A 21,678-nucleotide genomic window follows, 5' to 3' on the forward strand; every position below is an offset into this window, starting at 1 on the left:
CTTGTTAGTCTTAACTATCTTGCGACTGACTATTGTATCATTATTCGTTTTTTTGATAAGTAGTGTGTACCACTTGATATTCTTTTGTGCATTTTATTTTTTAACTAAGTGGCCAAGTTCCTTCTCTGTGTGGTATGAGCAAGTGGAAAGGCAGACTATACTGGGATCCGAAGAGTATCTTATTGTTTCTTTTCCCCAGTGGGTGGTCGCTGTTTCATATATGTCCTAAATGATTAGGCTAAAGAAGCCTGCCCTATGTCAATGGATTAACTCCATCAGTTGAAAAGGCTACTCATCTCTAAACCTCTTTCTTAGGAGGGGGGGATTAAGTGAGACAAAGGTAGTGTTTACTTGGAAAGATATTTCTCTGTGGTCTAGATGCCTTTATGGCCAAAATAGTATCTTTTAGGAAGGTTGTTGGGCTTGTTCTAATGATCATCTATTTTATGAAAGTCATAGATTTGCTAAGAGGTATTAACTAAAATTTCGTATGTGTAATTGATAAGGCAGTGACTCTGTTGTATGCCAGGAATCTAAACCCATTCTAACAATATTCCCAGCTAAACAGTAGAAAGAATTTGTTTCTTTTGAGTAGGAGTGAATGGATTTGGGAGATTTTTCATGGATAAGACAAGCAAAAGATGACTTCCTTTGTGTGTCTCTATTCAAAGATCAGAAGCCATGGGGTCTTTTGGTGAGACATTTGCCTTGGTAATAAAGATAAACCCTCAAAGGCCTTAAAGAAAGATTTGGATAGTAGGTTCCAATTACACCTTCAGGAAATTGGTGTATTTGTCGTCTTCTAAAAGTTTCATTCCTTGACTATAAAAAATTCATAGAATATTTTGTAAAAGGTGAAGAGCATATCGACTGTCAGTTGCTTTATGGGAAGAGGAGTCTGGATAGCTCTTTGAAAGCAGAACTAGGGCAGGGACAGAGTTTGCCGCTACAAGGATAGTAGTTGTAATGCTCCTACGTAGCCACAAGGAGGAGACAAAGAGCAACATAGGTGACCGCAGACTCTGCACTGCCTAAGGTCCATTCAAGATAGAAATTACTTTAATTCCCTTTAGCGGGGCTTGTTATTTCATTTTAACACTATTTGCCAGAAGTAGGAGTCTTTATGGTGATTCAGTGTGACCAACCACTAGAGCTTCAGTGGTTTTGAAATTAATTGCCCATTCTTCTAATAAGGTGTGGCTACGTAGTGCTGAGGGGAGATGTAGGCAGAGTCCTTCTTATTGCCTTTAAAACTGTAAGGCAGCCATTACTACTTCCCTAAATTACCCAGGGTGATGTCTTTCCTTTGGAATTTATCTAGTTTTCTAGGAACGTGGGTATTTCAGATATTGGATCTAATAACGTGTAAGAGCATTTGTGGTTCCTTGCCCCACACTCTGAGAAGTGATGATGGAAGCTGGGGTATCCTTAAGAATGAACAAAGGACACGTGGATACAAGTCCTGTGTTTAAGACAAGACTGCACCAAGTTATGCCTTTGAAGATCGGATCTTAAAATCCTCCAGACTAGGCAGGGCAGGATTGTGGTATTAAAGGGTGTGTACCTTGGATGAATGACCCTTATCATTGAGTAATTCTTTTTGAGTGAATAGCAATACCATGTTGGGTTTTTAGCAGTTTGAATCTGGTTGGCCATTTGTGGTCAGTAGCCATATACACGTAAGATTCATGCAAGTAGAGCTCAGGTTGCAGCAGATTTGGTAAGCCTGTGTAGTGTGTTGGCAGAAAATGTGGGCTCTGGAGTCCCAGGGAACAGGGTTGGCTTCACCACTTAGCTTTGTATCTGTGCTTCCTTCTCTGCAAAGGGGAGACAGTAATAGTACTTATTCTGTAGGACTGTTGTGAGCATAAATAAATAAATAAAAACACTTAAAACAGTTCCTGGTAAACAGCATTTATTTTTAAAAATTAATTATTTTTTAATTTTATGGAAAACAGCATTTATTGATAATTCACTGTGGCTACATTCACATCCTTGTGAGCAAATATACTCTGGAATACAGAATGCCCTGAGATTGTCACAGTGACAAGTAACTGTGAACTTAGAAACAGGCAGTAGGACCACTTGTAAGAAGGGGAAGGCTCCAGTTTCCACTACAGAGAGTGTGGGGAGGAGTCAGGTTTTTGGCTATGTCTCTAAGGCAACCTCTTAAACCCAGATTGATCCATCCATGCAATCCTCCTTAACATCCTGGTGAAGAGCTCCAGTTCTGAAGTTGAATTTCCTGGGCTCAAATCCTTCCTCTGCCTATAGGGAGGCTAATCATATGCTGAGACAACCAGCAAAATCAGGTACCAGTATCTTTGGAGGTTGAACCTGATATTTAATAAAAATTCCGTAGTTAACATGAGATAAATCAGAAGTTTGGTGAGCTTCCATTTTCTAGGTAAATTTTTGTTTAAATTCGAAGTCTTCACGGAGGATTTTTCTAATTGCTGGGGTTTTCACTCAAGCCCTGACTCTTCCTCTTACTCGCTTCATTACTTCCGAAGTTATTTACTTTCCCTTAACATCCGTCTCCTCAACTGTGATGTGGGATAATAATAGTACCTACTTCCAAGGTCTGTTGTGAGGATTCCATGGGATAATGCATAGAAAACACCACACACAATGCCTGGGACTGGCTGTCATTGTGTGCTCAGTGTCATCACTGTTCTTTCCATCCACATGTTTATCGAGCGCCTTTCATGTGAAAAGCCCTCAGCAAAGGATAATAGTGGAATAAAAGGAAATTATCCTAGAATCAGGAGGAGGAGGAAGGGATTCAGAAAGACATTCTGTAAGTCATTTCTTCTTTGGAGGAGCTATTCTGCTCTGAATGCAGCTCATGAAGTGATAGTCAACAGAACAAAAATATGGTTTAAAAGCAAGCTAGAGAAAAATGGTCACACCCCATGGATAATCCTGGAGACAGAGCCCTAATGAGAACTCCATCTAGGCAAAGAGTTGGGATGGGTTGGAATGGATAATGTGAAAGCGCAGGGAGGCTGCATGGTGAGTTAATTTGGTCTGCTGCACCCAGAATAATCCTGGTCCCGAGTGAGGCCTGTCGTGCAGGCGGACTTCTCATCTCGGCTGCTCTTAACACCAGACACTGCCTTGATTCTGTGGTGACCAGAGGGGTCAGTCGCCTCTTCTGTGCAAAGAACAAACAGGTTGGTGGACTTGATAGGCTTTGCTACTGTGACGTTTACTTTTGGTTCAAACAAAAGTATTAGAAGATGGAAGTAAGCGAGAAGATGAAGAGGCTTTGTGCCATCCAGTCTGAGTTTATAGCGTCTCTCTCTTTCTTAAGATTTTATCTATTTGAGAGAGAGAGAAAGGGCGAGTGAGAGGAGCAGATTGAGGGAGAAGCAGGCTCCGTGCTGAGCGTGGAGCCCGATGCGGGGCTTGATCTCTCGACCCTGAGATCAAAACCTAAGTCGAAATCAAGAGTTAGACACTTACCCAACTGAGCCACCCAGGTATTCTTCATACCGTCTCTTTTGAGTTACACAATTATTTGGGTTAGGTCTCACCTAAGAATCCTTCCAGAGTGGGAGAAGGGACACAAGACAGGCTAGGATCTCCAGTAACGGTCATAATTGGAAGAACACTGATAATGCATTAAAACTCTTACACAGACAGAGAGTGCGTGCCCACCTCCAGGGGGCCAACTCTGAAATGGGATCCAGTTTGCAGGCTGTCCGCACAGACAGGCCACCACGGGCCCTGGCAAAAGCTAAAGAATATTCCCTTGCGTGAGTATGCATATTGCAGTGGACGAACACGTTTACCGTTATCCAACAGCAGACTTTATCCCCTTCTCATGTCATGGATGAGAACAGAAGCACAGAGACTTTAAGAGATTTTCCATAGAACCAAAGCCAAGTTCAGGGCTCTCTATACCAGCCTGTCTCTCTTGCTATTAGAAAAGTTCCCCAAACATCAGCAATTAATAGCCATGTTTAGGGCTGGCAGGGGTGAGATCACATTATTAGGTAAAGCCATAGTCTTTAGAACTGTTGGTCAGGGGGCGCCTGGGTGGCTTGGTCAGTTAAGCATCTACATTTGGCTCAGGTCATGATCTGACTCCCTGCTCTTGGGGTGTCAGCTTCTCTCTCTCCCTGTGCCTTTCCCCCTGTTCATGCTTGCTCTCCTGTGCTCTCTCTCTCTCTCAAATAAATCAAATCTTAAAAAACATCAACAACAACAACACTGTTGGTCAAAAGTAGGATCCGAGGGGCGCCTGGGTGGCTCAGTGGGTTAAGCCTCTGCCTTCGGCTCAGTTCATGATCTCAGGGTCCTGGGATCGAGCCCTGCATCGGGTATCCGCTCGGCGGGGAGCCTGCTTCTCCCTCTCTCTCTGCCTGCCTCTCTGCCTGCTTGTGGTCTCTCTCTCTCTGTCAAATACATAAATAAAATCTTTAAAAAAAAAAAAAAAAGTAGGAGCCGAGAGCCCGCGGGACCGTAAGACACACAGATGTAAGAGCCTCTGCTGGAGGATTCGGGTGCTGAAACGAGTCAGTAAGAGCAAAAGTATAAACCGGGGAACAGTAACAAGGGATTTTCCTGAGAATGTTGGTGTCACTTTGTCTTATGACTTAACTGCCTCTCCCCGCACCACCTTGCTGCACATCGTTTCCTCCTAACGATGCATGTACGCCAGCATGGGGTTTTCCTGCCACTCGGGCAGACGGGCCAGGCTGGTCGCCACTTCCTTCTGGACAGGCCACCCCCAGGCTTCAAAGAATGGAGCCAGATTCTTCTGCACCTTTTCCGAGAACTTCTGCACCCACAGATTCATCTTGCCAGTGTTGTCTTTGGGGATGCCAGAGAGCGTCTGGTACTCAGCAAAGAGCTGGGTGAATGGCTCCCACCCAAAGGCCTCCTGGAGCTGAGAAGAGAAAGAAGGGACAGGATGAGGAACCATTTGTGGAAGTACCTGCAACACGCACTTCCAGTGTATTTCAGTCATAGTGATTCTTTCCCGTTGATCATTCATGAGCTTCCCTCCTATGATTTGCCCCTGTGTCTCCACTCTACCCCTGCACATCAAGACAATCCCATTGGCTCATTCCATCCATCTCTTGACCTCAGAACCTGTACCCCTGAATTTGTTAGGAGACTTTACAGGGAAGCGAATATCTGAATAGACATAAATTCTCAGCAAATGACAGTTATTATAATTATCTCTAACATAAAAAATTATATTCCCAGGTTCCAAGTGTTTTCTGAAGTGTTTTCAGATGGGTCTGAGTCTGATTGAGATGGGAAACCCTGATATCTCACATGTTTGGTCTTTGGGACCCTAAAGGCTGGGAACGTCCAACACATTTCAGACAGAATAAAATCACTGTTTTTATACAGCCACCTCAGATCTGTAATGGTTTTCAAGGCTACTATTTTGTTCTGTGGAACATTCCCTTTGGGGCAAAACCAGGAAGAAGCAGGCACACTACAAGGGGCTCAGAAGGAGAGTCTCTTGTTCATGGAGGGATAGCCCACCAGAAAGCCACAAGCAGGAGGCCCTTGTCAGCTACGATAATAGAGGTGCAGAATGAGCAGGGATCCTGGGGTGTCCCATACCACTCGCCGTATTTGGAGGAGAATTCTGACTTTGTGGTATAAATCGTAAGGACAATTGACACCTTGCCGGCAGGCCTCCCTCTGATCTCACTGCCTCGGCCTCTGCCAGTCCTCCTGTGCATCACTGTTAATTAGTACATCAACACATCGAACACTTGTTACACACACAACATTCATTATATATCGACAGAGTGCAGGGTGTTGCACTGAACAAAAGTGATTAGGAGCTCCTGTCTTTCCAGAGCCCATGGGTCAGTGGGAGAGACAGATGTGTAAATAAATTCCCAAAAAAGAAGGCTTATCAAGAATGTGATGTCAGGAGAAGAGGGCAATAGAGCTGAATTGTGACAGGTGACTCGACTTGACAGGCATTGCTTTCAGCATGCTTCAGCCACCAGAAGGAAACATGGTGGATCGGGGACAAGACAGTGAGGCAGAGGATGTGTCATGGCAGGAAGCAGGGAAGGTTAACTAGGGAGGACCGGGAATGGGAGCTGGAGCTGGTGCAACCTGCCATGTAGGGCCTTTTACACCCTGCCAAGTGGCTTTGACTTCACTCTGTATGTGGAAGAGACCACTTTTAGAGTTCTGGACATGGAATCATAAGATTCTTTTGGAATTAAAGTGGAAGATGGACAGTAGGGGTTTGAGGCAAGATGCTGGAACAACTAGGAGTTTCTCCCCAAGAGAGAGAAGGGCAGTGAGAACCTGCGTGAAGGCAACAGAGGGAGGTAGGGTGGGGATCAGGTGGAGGGTCAGAAGGTGTCTGCCTGTCCTGAGACGGACTCTCAGACTCCAGGATGATGGGTCTCTCCACAGCTTCTGCAAAATGATCTTCAGGGCTCCCTGGTGAGTGAGTGAGTGAGTAAGTAAGGAGGGCACAATTGTGGCTTTCACCTACACTTCAGTGGCAAGCTGCCATTTACAGTCTGTTTTCCAGTGGACCCTCCGACTGTCTCCTTAGGCATACAGAACTGAGACAATGCAAAGTCATCTCATTGATTGGGGCTGTCTCCGTTCCCTCTTAGAAAATACCAGAAAGAACAATACTGAGATGGTGTGGCTGTGCCAAAGCCCAAGACTTGTCATTAATTCCTGATTTTAGGGTCTGGGTCCATCATTTAAATGAGTGATATGGGACAGGCTGCTGAAAATCCTTAATCTGGCATCTGCCTCTGTGAAAAGTGGGCCACACCATTCTCCTACAGGGCTGTGGTAGACCGCACAGGAGATCCTAATTGAGGAACAGCTTTGCCAACTCAGAAACATTAATGTCATAATAGGTTGGGGGAGGGGCCAGGGCTTTGTGCATATTTCCCAGGAAGCCCGCATGGTTCAGAACCTTGGTATTCTCCCATTGGGTTGGTTGGTTATTTGTTTACTCGCTCTAAAAATATTTCAGGGTCATGTAGGGTAACTGAATTCAGAAAACCCTGACTACAGTTATCTCCTAAAAAGCTTCTTGTAATCTAGTTGTCCCAGAGACACACCACTGTTAGGAAGGGATGAAGGGATGCAACACTCACTTGATCACAGAACTAAGGTGAAGAGAAACAAAGCACAACAAAACACACCCACTTCTGAAGCACTTATTAGGTGGCCATGGTCAAGACTGGTGAGTGAAGTGCTGGGCTCCAGCCTCAGGAAAGACTAACTCGGAACTTCCGTTCATGACGGGTGGACCAGTAGGCTGTATTTTCTCTACTTGTTTTCTAGGTACTTTTTATTTCCTCTTACTTAACAACACAAAGTACAGGAGCCAGTGAGACAGGTGTTATTTCCTCCAACTTATGGATGTTCTACCATGCAGTCAGGCCCACCGTGCCCAGGTTGGAGGGGGTGGCGAATGGGGTCCAGGATGCAACACAATGGAGGGGTCTGCTGGCCCTCACCTCCCTGCCTTTCTGCTCCGTACCTGTAGGTATGTTTCCAGAGCTGTCCACACATTCCAGTCATTCAGGGGGGCTCCCTTTTCCAGGTACGTTTTGATTCTCTTCTCTCGTTCTGGAGGACTTAGATCAGGGTGAGCCTTAGCCCTGGGGATGTCCAGGACCGTTTCATGCACATAGACAGACCAGAGGTTGCAGGTGGCCTCAGTGGTGTGTGGCGGGAACTCCCACTCTTCTCGCTGCTGGTTGTGACCCAGCTCATGGATGGGTCCCCACAGACCATTGCTCCTCATGTGTGCCTCACTGATGAGCTCTTGCACCGACTCCAGGTGGCACATGATAGGGTATCCTGAGTGCATCCAGCCTGGGAATGCAGAAGTTAGAGATGAGGCATGGCAGAGGTGGAGGGGACACAAACCATCTTCCTTCATGCCTCTCTACTGAGTCACTTTTCCTCACCATCCTGGGTGCCCCAGCAATGCCAGAATCTCCATGCTGATTGGAAAGGAGATGGCTTGCTCTGCTTAGTCAGGAACTGAATGGTCCCCAGGCCCCTTCCCAGCCTTTCATGTCAGGGTTATGCCCTCCTCCTTGCTCTGGCCCTGAGCAAGATGAATACACTTACTCTCACTACAGTTCAGGGCTTCATTTTCTGTGATTTTGCTTCATGCGAGTCTGTGACACTATGTCCTGTGTCTGGGTTTGAGACCCCTGAGGCTAGAGCAATGTCAGTTCTTCTTCTCCCATGTTAGCCACTGTTGTACAGATTTATGCTCTTTAGCACAGATAATCTCCTTTTTTAAAGAGAAAAAAATTGAGGTCCAACGCAATGTTCTCTAGGTCAGAACTATGTTTCTGTTTGTTTTGTTTTTGTTTTTTTTCATGTAACCCATCAATACTTAGCATAAACGTCTTTCCTTCCATTGCCAGCTCTGACTTCCATCTGAAGGAATATTTCTGTTTCTCCTTGAAACAAGAGATGGCTCATTGCTGTCTATGAACTCCTAGTAGCACTATTTTAATATCATTCTACCATCCTGTGAAATCTTACCTTGTAGATATAAACGATTCACCTTTTCATATGGGAACATCTTTGCACCCCCATCAAGGTCTACGTCTGTTACGTCTTTTTCCTTTACTGGTAAGATTATGCCTTTCACGTATGGGGCATTAAAAAAGACAAGAGTGAATAAATAGCGTCCGCTGACTAGGAGCACCCACCAGCTGAGATCTGCACATCAGCAACAATCCTCTCGGGACAGCAGAAGGGGAAAGGCCGGCCTGCTAGCTGGGCTATAGCGTGCATCATCTCATCCCAGAGGCGGAGTACAGGCTCGGGGTCCTCCAGGTCTCGCAGGTTTGCCGTCGGCACCGTCAAGATGATATTGTCTGTTGCCAGCTCTCCCCAGGGAACCTGGCTCCTCTGGATACACTTTTTCCACGCCTTCAGAGATGTTTTACCTGGGAATAAATATCACGGGCTTATCTCGCTTTTCCCCAACTTACCTTGAACTCCAGGAGGAGGACACTGAAATAATGAACTATTAACATGTGGGTCCGCATTCTATGAAGTGAAGCACAGGCCTCCAGACCTCCCCGCAGTTCTGCCCGAAGTCTCCATGGACATGGTACTCCACAGCTGCTGCCTCTGCTTACATCTTGAACAGTTCTTCCCCTTCTGTCTGCCAGTCTCTACCCCACCCTTCTTTAGCCACTGAACCCATAACTATGGTGGCATCCCCAGTGCATCCTCTTCCCTGAACATTCCCTCAGCATTGGCACGATGACATAGAGACGTAACAGACGTAGACCTTGATGGGGGTGCAAAGATGTTCCCATATGAAAAGGTGGATCATTTATATATCTACAAGGTAAGATTTCACAGGATGGTAGAATGATATTAAAATAGTGCTACTAGGAGTTCACAGATAGCAATGAGCTATCTCTTCCTTGTTTCAAGGAGAAACAGAAATGTTCCTTCAAAATATTCCTTCAGGCCACTCACCCAGCTTGTAGTAAGGGGCAGGCACAATCCTTTTGATGGTGACAGATACGGGGCCCAGTTTGCTGCCCTTTGGCACAATGACATAGAGAAGGCCACCCCAGAGGCTGCAGATGGATTGTTTGGTCCTGTCCAGATAGCACTGATGAGTCACCACAGGGGCTCGAGACAGCTTGCTGGCCTTGGTCAAGTCATCTGTGTGGCAGCCAACCTGTACCTGGGGAGGAGATTCCACCATATGTAGGAGGAACTAGGTCCCTATGGTGTGTGTGTGTGTGTGGGGTACATGTGTGGGATGCTGTGTGAGGGCAGCGGGCTCTGTGTGTGGGGTCGGTGGCTGTGTTGTGCTGGGTGAATGGTAGGTACTAGAAGAATACCAGCTCTCTTCCTCGATGAGCTGTGCATGGAAACCTATGAAATTTTAGTACTCTGAAAGTCATCGGGACTGAAAAGCATATGGAACCAGGGATTTAAATGGCTCCTCAAAGAACTGTCGACAGACCAGACAGGATAACCCTGAGGCTGTTACCTACTAGGGCCCCACAAAGCCCCTGTACTGGGTGGAATCCAGGCTCTTGTGGCAGGGCCGATGCCAGTGTGCTGATTCCAAAGGCAGGATGAGCCAGAGGGGATCCTGGTCACCATTTGTGCACAGACAGGAGACCACCCATCCAGAGGCGGCAGGATCTGGCCTGAGTTGGGGGGACTGATTCCTGCTTCTGCCTTTGTCGAGGACTCCCCTTCCTGGTCAGATGGGTTGAGGGCTGTTTTGTCTGGAGTCCTGAGGTTGCTTTTCTTAGGTTTAATGTAAGCGAGCACCAGACAGGGGGCTGACATGGAAGGTACCCTGTAATAGGAAGTGACCCTCAGAGGTACGGGAGGACAACTTTAATGTTGCCTCTAGAGCCTATCTTTGTGACCAGAAGCAGCACACCCCTCAGGTGTGAAGGTAGTGACACGCAATGCAGAAAGGCCATGTGCTGGTGGCCAAGCAGGTGATGTCCTGAGGCCGTGACAGGTGCTCCTGGCCCTCCTCAGATCACCACAGGGAGGTATCATCATCACATGGAAATCGAAGGGCTTAGCTTTGAGTACCTAAATTTACTCTGGCATTCAGTCCCTCCTTTAGGCTCCCTGAAATTGAGCTGCTTTGTCTATGAAATCTGAAATGGGCAGAATAGTCCCTTCCTGGCCTCCTGGTAGCACTGCTGAGGGCTGAGGAAAAGGAAGTGGCTGTGTGGTCTGGGGTGTCAGCAGCGGGGTTTCTGGCCTTACCTTCAGGCCGGCAGAGGCTGCAGCTTCAGACAGCGAGACTTTTGCACTCTCTCCACGTTGGAGGTAGAGCCCCGTGCTCACCCAGGCATCACAGTGGCCTGACAAAAGCCATAGGAAAGGCTGAGTTCTTTACTCACCTGCCTCTGCTGCTCCTGGAGCCTCAGAGCCCCTCCCCGAGGCACAGCCCCTGCCCTGCCTACCTCAGCTCATCCACGCTTTGGGCACACGTCCCTCGAAAACCCTCAGCAGAACCTCAACCCTGTCTTCCCCAAAGTGCACCATAGACAATGAAGCTGGCCCACCGGAGCTTCAGTACCTGCAGTGTCCTGTGAGCCCGGGACCCCACCTTCCCCCAGGTTCTGGTGCTCTGTATGCACTCCCCACTCTGTACCTGGGTTGTTCCCATCGATCTCCACAGTGATGGGGTGTCCTGAGCTGCAGGTGCAGATTCCAAGTTCCAGTGCCAGCTGGGAGCAGTCAGTCCCAGAGCGTGCCAGCTCTGTGGCCAGGCAGAGCACTGCAGCCTCAAAGGAGTCGCCAGCCACAGGGTGCTCCCGGCTCACAGCTGGGAGGCCGGACAGACGCAGTATCTTCCTCATGTGTCGGTGCACAGATTTGTAAGCAGGGACTCCATTTGCTGGGATCTGTAGGAAGGCTGCACCATCTGCTCCCAGCTTTGCCAGCCATTGCTTTTCCAAGTTCCTAGCCCCATGGCTCAGTGCAGCCTGGAATTCAGACAGCGCCTTGCGGAAGTGGTAGCTCTGCATCTCGGGAGTGGGGACAGGGAAACAGCCTGCGTGGAGAGTCTGAGCTAGGATGCTGAGGCCAAAGCAGTTGAGGATGATGTTACCGGGGAAATGAGCCAAAGCAGAGCGGCCTGGATTCTGGCTGGCCCACCACCAGGCATGGCCCCCGATCAGCAAGCCCCCACCCTCGGCCACAAACTCCTGCAGCTGCTTAGCCTCCTTGTCACTGTACGCCGTGCAGCAGTAGACACGCAAGTCCTGCGTCAGATGGGGCTGCAGACTGCACTCTAGGCCATGCTCCGACAGGAGGGCACACAGGGTTTCTAGACCTGTGGTCACCCCAAGTTTACCTGTCTGACCTCTGGCCAGCCAGCGCACAGCATTGAGCAGAAAGGGCCCCAGCTTGGGATAACAGAGGATGGACTCATGGGCAGCCAGGACCACCCGGCCCCGGCCATAGCGGGCAGCTGCCAGGAAGCAGCCGAGTGAGGCATCTAACCCCAGCGGGAAGGCGAGGGCCCCGTGAACCAGCAGCTGGGAGGGGACTGCATCCGTGTTGAAGTCCAGCTCTGAGATCCCTTCCAGGAGCTGCTGCTGATCCTGCCTGAGATCCTCCCCACATCTGCAAAGTGACAGGGGACAGAGGGGCTACAGTCAAGTCGGAGAAGCACTGAAGCAAGCTCACTGGTTGGGGAAATCTGTGTGGGGGTGCAAAGATGACCTTGTTCATACCCATCTCCTCGTTCTCACTAATAACTGCCAGGGTTGGAGTATGTGATGCCATTTACTTTATCGAGTCTAAGGAACATCTTTTTAAATTTTTTAAAATTAACATACACTGTATGTCATTTGCCCCAGGGGTACAGGTCTGTGAATCGCCAGGTTTACACACTTCACAGCACTCACCATAGCACATACCCTCCCCGATGTCCATAACCCCACCCCCCTCTCCATACCCTCCTCCACCCAGCAACCCCCCGTTTCTTTTGTGAAATTAAGAGTCTCTTATGGTTTGTCTCCCTCCCGATCCCATCTTGTTTCATTTTTTCCTGCCCTACCCCCCAAACCCCCGACTTTGCCTCTCAAATTCCTCACATCAGGGAGATCATATGGAAATTGTCTTTTTCTGATTGACTTATTTCGTCTAAGGCAGATTTTTTCACTGTTTAACAACTGACTGATGGCGTACGCCTGTCTAATTGACAGTGTTTGCTCTTACTTTGTGACACATAAGAATACGGTGCTTCTTATAACTGACCAGGTCACAGACTTGATGGGCTACTGAGGAGTGTGGTAGTGGCCTTACGTGCAAATCTTAAAATCCATGTTCTCCAAGTCGTCAACCCTTTTCAGGAATTCTTCGTATGGTAGTCAACTGAGTGGTGGATATTCTGACTTGACTTTTATGTCTTTTTAAGTAAATACCCATATAAGTAAGTCAGAAAAAAAAATAGTCCATTCCTAGAGAAAGTAGTTCTACATTTCTCAGAGCTAATTTTGGCAAAAAAAAAAAAAAAAAAAAGTGTAAAAACATCAAATTGCTAGCTCTGAGCTAGAAATGAAGTAAATTGTTTAATACTACACTTAAACATGTATGCAAATACACACTCTTTTAAAATGGTCACTTAAATGTGATAAGAATATTTACCACTTTTTATTGAGAAATGGTCTAAATGTAAGAAATTGAGAAAAAGTTTTGTATTTCAAATTTTTTTAAATAAAGCCAATTTGTTTTGTTTTGTTTGTTTTTTGCAATTGTTAGGGCTAAATTTTATTTTATATATTTATTTATTTATTTATTTATTCAATTTTATTTTTATTTTATTTTATTTTTTAATATTTTATTTCTTTTCAGAGTAACAGTATTCATTGTTTTTGCACCACACCCAGTGCTCCATGCAATCCGTGCCCTCTACAATACCCACCACCTGGTTCCCCCAACCTCCCACCCCCTGCCGCTTCAAAACCCTCAGATTGTTTTTCAGAGTCCAGAGTCTCCATGGTTCACCTCCCCTTCCAATTTCCCTCAACTCCCTTCTCCTCTCCATCCAATTTGTTGATCCTCTATATGTCAAACAACATGAGATTGCTTAAATAAGTTACAGGTTAACTATAGATGGCATACCATATGGTAATTAATGTAATTTTAATATAATATTGGAAAAAGCTTAATGGAAAAAATTTAAAAATCAGATTCCAAGATACTGTACCTTAAATAAACCACAGTTGGTGAGACAAACCACCAAAAACAAAAACAAAAAAATAGAAAACACAGAAACCTGACATAGAAGCAGAATCTAAAGCATGTTTATCAAAATGCCTTCAGTGACCCTCTTGGCTACTGAGATTATAGGCTATTTTAATTAACTTTATAAAACTTGATTGTCTCATAATAAAAACCAAATATTCTTAAAAATAGTTCATTCAAGTAGCAAACATTAATGGAAAAAGTACCTCTTGTACAGTTTCTCCTTAATTTCTCTTCAGCATAAAAGGGAGCAAGTAAAAAACAGGCATTAGTCAGACCGTGGCTTACTACTTATTGGTTAAAAATGACAGGTAGATCCATTTGAATTACTACAGACAGGTGTCCAGAACATTCTACAGAGCAAAAAGATTTCTAAAATAGCAGAACTTCATGATGCAGTTTATGTGAGACAAAAATAACCAAAGTTAATATATGTTAGTGTAAATGTCAAGACTGTCAGGTTAAACCACAATTAACTTTTAGACTGTGGGATAGAGATTATTGGTATTGAAAGAGATAGTCAAAGGGGCTTATACCTCATTGGTTGGTTTTTTTTTTCTTTTTAAATAAGGATCATATATGAATATAATTTTTCAGGTAATTAAAAATTAAATTTAAAACATTAAAATATAACTGCTTCAAAACGAGAAATAGAATGTATGATCTACAGATGTGTTGGGGAATTAAAGGAGTAGAGAAAACTCAGTCCAGAAAGAATGCAGAAAGAAAGCATAAAAACAGAAAATAAGAAAGAAGGCAAGAGTAAGAGATAAACTGAAGTTATCACTCTATATGAATGGGTTAAATTTCTATATGAAAAGATAGAGGCTCCTGGACTGGGCTAAGATCATCTAGGTATAAGCTGCCTGTGAAAACAGACTTGAAACTGACACAGATGGACTGAAAATGAGGTAATCTACATATCAATAGAACTGTATCTGAAAACACAGCAAAAAGAAAGCAGAGGTGCCAGTATTAATATGAGATGCAACTGAATTCGAGGAGGAAAGAATTAAAATACACAAGGATGAATATTTTCCATGGGTAAAAGTCACACTTTACCAAAGATATCATTTTCATCAAAACAAAGTGCTGAAAGCAAAAACTACTAAAAAGCAAATTAAAATTTGATGAACTCATAATTGTGTTTGGGAAGGTAATGGCTGTCTCAGCATCCAATGGGTCAGTTATATTAAAAAGAGTGGGGGTGTAGATGTGATGGAGCAGAATGAGAAATAATTTGATTACAACCAAAGGACAATGGTGCAACAGCTCCCAGACTCTGATGGCAACAGAGAGTCATAATGCTGTATTTCACCAATTTGTGGCATAAATATATGGGGGAAAAAAACTTTCTCAAACATGATACATTAAGTAAAATGTCAATTTTCAGCTCACACACATGCACAGAAGAGCAGATTAGATGATCTGTATCAAGCTTCTCAGAGTGGTAGCTACCAATAATCCAGTGGCATGAGAATGGGATGGTGGTGTGGGATGGAAGACAACCTGCCATTCTTCTCTATATATTTCTCCATTGACTGTATGTTTTCTCTGAAAGCCTTGCATTCCTTTAGAAATACTTTTGTAAAAAAACGGGATGTTTCTCAAAAGAAAAATGAAGGAAGGAAGGACAAGCATAGCAGAGCATAGTAGATGAAACACCAAGTAATTTTCAACCGATTGACAATGTTATGAGGGCAGTATTAGTGATCTTAGATATTTATTTACCAATATTTAAAACCTTGTATACTATCTGTTTGCAATATTGAGGTCTGAAAAATAATGAGAGTAGCTATTACTTAATAAGGCTCTTGATACATGGTAGGCACTTACACATATGGATTCTCTCTCTTAATCATGATAAACCTGAAATATGTTGTTCTTGCTTTACAAACGAGGCTTAGAAAAGTTGGGCAGCTTCGTCCATGGTTCTTAGCTCATACTTGGTGGGAACAGGAAGCAAATCCAGGGTGGTTTGCCTTTAAAGCCAATGTTGTCCACACAGCAGAAAGTCTCCTTCAACTGAGTCTTTGGAGTAAGCCCACAAGTGGGTATATGGCAGGCAACACATGCAGTTTGTGCAAAGGAGGCCTTAAATAGTTGTGAAGGTTGGGGTGCCTGGGTGGCTCAGTAGGTTGAGTGTCTGGCTATGAATTTTGGCTCAAGTCATGACCTCAGGGTCCTGGGATTGAGCCCTGCATTGGGCTCCATGCTCAGCAGGGAGTCTGCTTGAGGATTCTCTCCCTCTGCACCCCCAATAAATAAATAAATTTTTAAAATAATAGGTACGAAGGTGCAAGTAATACAGTATTTATGGAAACGAAAACATAAATGTCCCTTCAAAGCGGACAGTGCAGGAGCCACTGGAAGAGAAGGGAAGAGAGAGGCAGTGGTGTTCAGAAAAGATACCAGAGCACACCTGAACAAGCAGGTGATACAGGGAATGGCTTTGTGAATGCAGCTTAAGAGCTCTCCCAGTCATGGCAGCTATGACAAGAAGGCTCGGTGGGAAGTGAGTCACCATCCCCTTCACCATGCCTTGGCCTTGTCTATTCTATTCCTCATGTTGCCTAACGGGCTTATTTTTCCTGAAGTGTTTGTTTCTTAATTTATTTTCTTTGCTCTAAAATCCTCCTTGTCATCTTATTCTGCCACTTGTTTTATTTAACATTTAGTTTTAGAAAGTTCTAAACGGAACATTCAGGGAATCTGCTTCTGCTCACTGGGTCACGTGTTTCTTCAGGCATGACTGATTCTGTTGTCTTTCCATACTAAATTTCTGTCTCTCTTCTGCTTCCCTTTTAAATTTATTGCAGTGTTTATTTATAGAGTCAGTGTATGGATTTTTTCTCCCTGATTCGCGTCAGCAGACCTTTTCCACATTCTTTTTTTTTTTTTTAAAGATTTTATTTATTTATTTGACAGAGAGAGATCACAAGTAGGCAGAGAGGCAGGCAGAGAGAGAGGAGGAAGCAGGCTCCCTGCTGAGCAGAGGGCCCGATGTGGGGCTCGATCCCAGGACCCTGGGATCATGACCTGAGCCGAAGGCAGAGGCTTAACCCACTGAGCCACCCAGGCGCCCCCCTTTTCCACATTCTGCCGGAAGTTTTTCCTTCCTGTGCTTTCTAACTTGCTCAGGACCCGTGTGTTTGTACGCACACCCCGCATCCATCCATCTTCCCAGATAACATGGAGGTTGATGTGTTTCTGCTTTCCACTTCCTTGTGGCCTGAGGGTTGTAGCATGAACTGAAGGACAAAGGTCACCTGGGCCCGCTGCTGTGCTCGCTGGGGGCTAGTCCCTCCACTCTTTGGGGACCCGAGGTAGACCTACTCCACCCACCAGGGGTGGAGCACGCCTGAGAGGAGTTCCAGCCACCACCGTGCGGGGAAGATGGCAGCTCCAGCATCCTTTTCGGCTTCCACCAAATCCTGAAGTAGCTTTGCTGCTTTTGTGCTTGTGTGGAATCTCACCCAATGTGTTCATTCTTCTAGAACATGAGAAGACATTAATGATAGTTCTAGGATTTGTGGTTTCCACTTCTTTCTCGCCTCTGGGGTGGGGGTGGGGTCAGGCGATGCTGCATACCTGCCATGTACCTGTCAGCCCCACAACTGCCACCTTCAGCTCTTTACTCAGCATTGTTCATTCATTGGTCAGATTGGTGGAGACGGCAACTCCAGGGTCCAGCCTCACTTCACACAACGTGGAGACTCTTTGGGACTGTGGTGAGGATCACGTGACTGAACAGGAACTCTTCAAGAGACGCGTAAGCTGCCGGCGGCTGTTTGCTGCTTTGTAAGCAGTTCCTAACATATTCTCCACCTTATAGGTTACGCCACATGTAAATGTATTGAGGCGTTCTTCTAGGAGTGGTGTTTTTGCTAGACTCTTCTGTGTCTTGGTATGCTGCGTCTGAGAGCCTTTGGATCTGACTTTGCATCCTAAAGCAAGTGCCGAGTCCTCCTCAGCTTTATAAGCATAGGTGTGCAGTCAGCTCTTGCCCTTGGGGACAGGACAGGGAGAGTATCTTCTGTTGGCTTTTAGTAATGCCCCTCCCCTTGGCAGACAGTGTATTTCCTGTCTCCAGCAGGAATCTGAACTCAGCAAACCACCTGCGTCAGTCCAGGAACATTGACCAAGATTTGCTGGCAGGAACGTTCCCCCAAAACCTCTAAGGGATTGTGCCTGGGAGGCTCAGTCAGTTAACTGGCTGCCTTTGGCTCAGGTCACGATCCTAGGGCCCTGGGATCGAGCCCCACATCAGGCTTCCTGCTCAGCGGAGAGCCTGCTTCTCCTCCTCTTCTGCCTGCCACTCTGCCTACTTGTACTCGTCTATCAGATAAAGAATAAAATCTTAAAGCAAAATAAAACATAAACTCATAAAACAAAATGAAACCCCTACGGGGAGGCCAGGTGGCAGAAGAATGGATGTAAGCTGAGGGCCTGGGCTTAAAGTAATTGGGCCTTCTTAGACTTTGAGCTGATCCGGTCTACCAGCTCCAGCTCAGTTCTTGGCTGAGCTCTCCTGGCAAAACATTCCTTAACATGAAGTTAACTGTGGGGTTAACACTGTATACTAAGCCACCCCTTCTTTTTTATGGTTTTATGGTTTTGGATGTGTACTCACTTATGTATTCATTAATTTATATGACATACAAATCTCTCAAAAGCCCTGAGAGCAATGATCAACCCAGGAGCAGTGAGCACCTCAGCAGACTTTGGCTCCTAAACACCATTTCCCACTCAAAGAAGGGCAGGCTCCTTGGAGAAATGGCTGATCTTGGGTCTAGGGCAGGAATGTGTAAGGTGAGACCTAAACAAGGAAGTCCATTAGGGTTGGGTCAAAAATTTCAGGAGTTCAGGAGCCTTTTTGTGACTCGGCTCACAATGGCCAAACATTAGATGACCGACAAAGCTACTTCATCAGTAGCACTGATAAAAATAAGTGAAACACATTTATTATGTGAGTGTTTCAATCCATGCTTTCACAGTGGAGACCTCTGGAAGATTCTAGGGATCCACTGCAACCAGTGTTTTGAAAACACTGGTTAAAAAGGGGAGAAGAGGGAGAATCCAGCATTTAATTGTGCCTTCCCTATACAGACTGTACCCCAGGGCAAGCTAATAGTGGAAGAAGGGAAGTTCATTTTTTGTTTAAAGATTTTATTTATTTGTCAGAGAGAGCAGAAGCTGGGGTGTGGCAGGCAGAGGGAGAAGTAAGCTCCCTGCTGAGCAAGAAGCCTGATGTGAGACTAGATCCCAGGCCTCTGGGATCATGACCTGAACAAAGGCAGGTGCTTAGCCAACTGAGCCACCCAGGCATCCCAGGGAAGTTCATTTTTATAGAAGCATTCTAAATACTAAATGAAAAAATGCTAGAACTTTAAACCTACCATGTTATATCCACTAATGAATCAACAGATCTAGGGCTAGGCAATGATGATTAATGACTGCTAATATCACAGTGAGAGAAATAGACATTGTGTCCCATCCTATGGGTAGAAGCCTGAAGACAGGCAGGCAGAGAGAAGGAGTCGAGGTCTCTGTCTCAACCTTCAGGCTGTGTTTCTGACGATCACTATGTCTCCTCTGGACGATCACTCCTCCTCTGCCTGGACCCCAGGTCCTAGGCAGTGTCCTAGCAAGGCACCAGTGTCCACCAGGTGACTCGGCTCCTGGGCTCCAGTGACACTACCACCTTCCTCTGCAGGTGGCGCTATTGCTAAGCCTTTGGGTACCCTTCTGTCTCTCCTAAGGGTTTTCAGTCCTTGAATCATGCTTAGTTAGTTTCCTGTACTAAGTCCCTCTGGAACACCAGCTAGTCCTGACTGTGTGACAGATAAGCCTTTCCTGATGACCTAAATACCCTCCACTCCCTTCCCTGTTACTCTTACCACTTATTCTGCTGTGCTTTCCTTGTAGCTCCTATCAACACCTGCTAGATTTTCTATTTATTGGTTTCCTCAGTTGCCTAACTCTCCACTGGAGTATAAATGAGCAGGTAGTAGGGCTTGGCCCACTGAATGGGGCCAGGCCCAGGGTAGTGCTCACACAGATAAATCAGTGTTCTTTCATCTGTTTGAGAGACACAGATACACACTCTCACCAACCCAGGCACTGGACCCGGGAGACAGAGAGGTCAATGAGACTTAAGGTCTTCTATTTGGCTGCAGGACAGAGTAGCAGTCAGAACTCAGCCCTCTTTGGGCCTCAGTGCATTTTAAGAGTCCCATTTTTGGCTTGTGGTGGTTCCAAAACAGAGTGGAGAAGTATGTGTATTGAAATGGACCCTGGGGGTGCCTGGATGGCTCAGTGGGTTAAGCCTCTGCCTTCAGATCGGGTCATGATCTCAGGGTCCTGGGATCAAGCCCCACATGGCTCTCTGCTCAGCGGGGAGTCTGCTCCCCCCCCCCCCATGCTCTCTCTCTGTGCTGCTCTGCCTACTTGTGATCTCTCTCTCTGTGTCAAAGAAATAAATAAAATCTTAAAAAAAAAAAAAAAGAAAAGAAAAGAAATGAACCCTGACGGGTGCCTGGGTTGCTCAGTTAGTTGAGCGTATGATTGAGAGAGCCAAGCAGATTCCATGCTGAGTGCAGAGCCCAATGCCAGGCTTGATCCCACGACCCTGTGATCACGACCTGAGCCAAAACCAATAAATGGCCAGTCAACTGACTGAGACAACCAGGGTCCCCTGAGATTCCGACTCTTTTTTTTTTTTAAGATTTCATTTATTTATTTGACAGACAGAGATCAAAAGTAGTCAGAGAGGTAGGCAGTGGGAGGCGGTAAGCAGGCTCCCTGCTGAGCAGAGAGCCTGATGTGGGGCTCGATCCCAAGACCCTGTAATCATGACCTGAGCCGAAAGCAGAGTCTTAACCCACTGAGCCACCCAGGCACCCCCCTGAGTGTCTGATTCTTTTTTTTTTTTTTAAGATTTTATTTATTTATTTGACAGAGAGAGATCACAAGTAGACAGAGAGGCAGGCAGAGAGACCGAGGGAAGCAGGCTCCCTGCTGAGCAGAGAGCCCGATGTGGGACTCGATCCCAGGACCCTGAGATCATGACCTGAGCCGAAGGCAGCAGCTTAAACCACTGAGCCACCCAGGCGCCCGAGTGTCTGATTCTTAATCTCAGCTCAGGTTTTGATCTCAGGGTCTTGAGTTCCAGCCCTGTGTTGGGCTCCACACTGGGAATGGAACATTAAAAAAAAAAAAAAAAAAGAAAAAATAGGACATTCAAGAGGGAGATTGAATCTATTGTTAATATGTGTCAGACTCTCTGTTGGGAAATAGCACTCACCTGGTGTAGAGTGGGATCTTGGGTATCTTCTTAGAGACCTTGAAGTGGTCTATGTCCCCATAGATGTCGGTGAAGTATACTCCGGCCAAACTTGTCACCTCATTCCCGGGAAACCGGGACAGCACTCTGTCAGAACCGTGCTCACTGGCCCAATACCAGGCTTGGCCCCCGATGAGCAAGCCGCCTCCACTCTTCACAAACTGGATCAGCTCTGCAGTCATCGTGTCAACGTAGGCACTGATGCAGTAAACTCCCACGGGGGCCCCCACTTCTGGCTGAACTTGTGCCGGAACCCCAGAGGCTTGCAGGATACTTACTAGTGATGGCAGAGAGGGGTGTACTCCAGCGGGAGCCACAGGTGAGGGACAGAGCCAGCCCACCGCATTACGAAGAAATGGAGCGAAGCCAGCATCCAGCAGGTAGCCCTCATGGGACACCACCACCAGGCGGCCTTGGCCATAGGAGGAGGCAGCAATGAGGACCTGGCCCTTGTCATTCACCATCACTGGGAAGGCAGCCTCCCCAGTAAGAAGCAGTTCACACGGGATGGCATCTTTAGGGACATTCCAGCTGGTCACTCCTTTCATGAGGGCCTCGAAAGAACTGGCCGGAGTTGTTGCCAT

The 21,678-nt window shown here is 46.1% G+C and overlaps 1 protein-coding gene across 1 annotated transcript; it reads right to left on the bottom strand.

The window, feature by feature from the left end:
• Positions 1 to 4,448: 4,448 nt before the first annotated feature.
• Positions 4,449 to 21,678, bottom strand: LOC125080775 (TRPM8 channel-associated factor 2-like). Its single transcript, XM_047694869.1, has 7 exons — positions 21,056 to 21,678; positions 11,147 to 12,123; positions 10,756 to 10,853; positions 9,484 to 9,697; positions 8,700 to 8,939; positions 7,505 to 7,842; positions 4,449 to 4,897 (listed from the first exon to the last, which is right to left on the bottom strand). The coding sequence occupies exons 1-7, from the start codon at positions 21,676 to 21,678 to the stop codon at positions 4,649 to 4,651; spliced, it is 2,739 nt and encodes a 912-aa protein (XP_047550825.1). The 3' UTR covers positions 4,449 to 4,648.

The sequence above is a fragment of the Lutra lutra genome, chromosome 11, assembly GCF_902655055.1.
Source record: "Lutra lutra chromosome 11, mLutLut1.2, whole genome shotgun sequence".
In the NCBI taxonomy this organism is placed as follows: domain Eukaryota; kingdom Metazoa; phylum Chordata; class Mammalia; order Carnivora; family Mustelidae; genus Lutra; species Lutra lutra.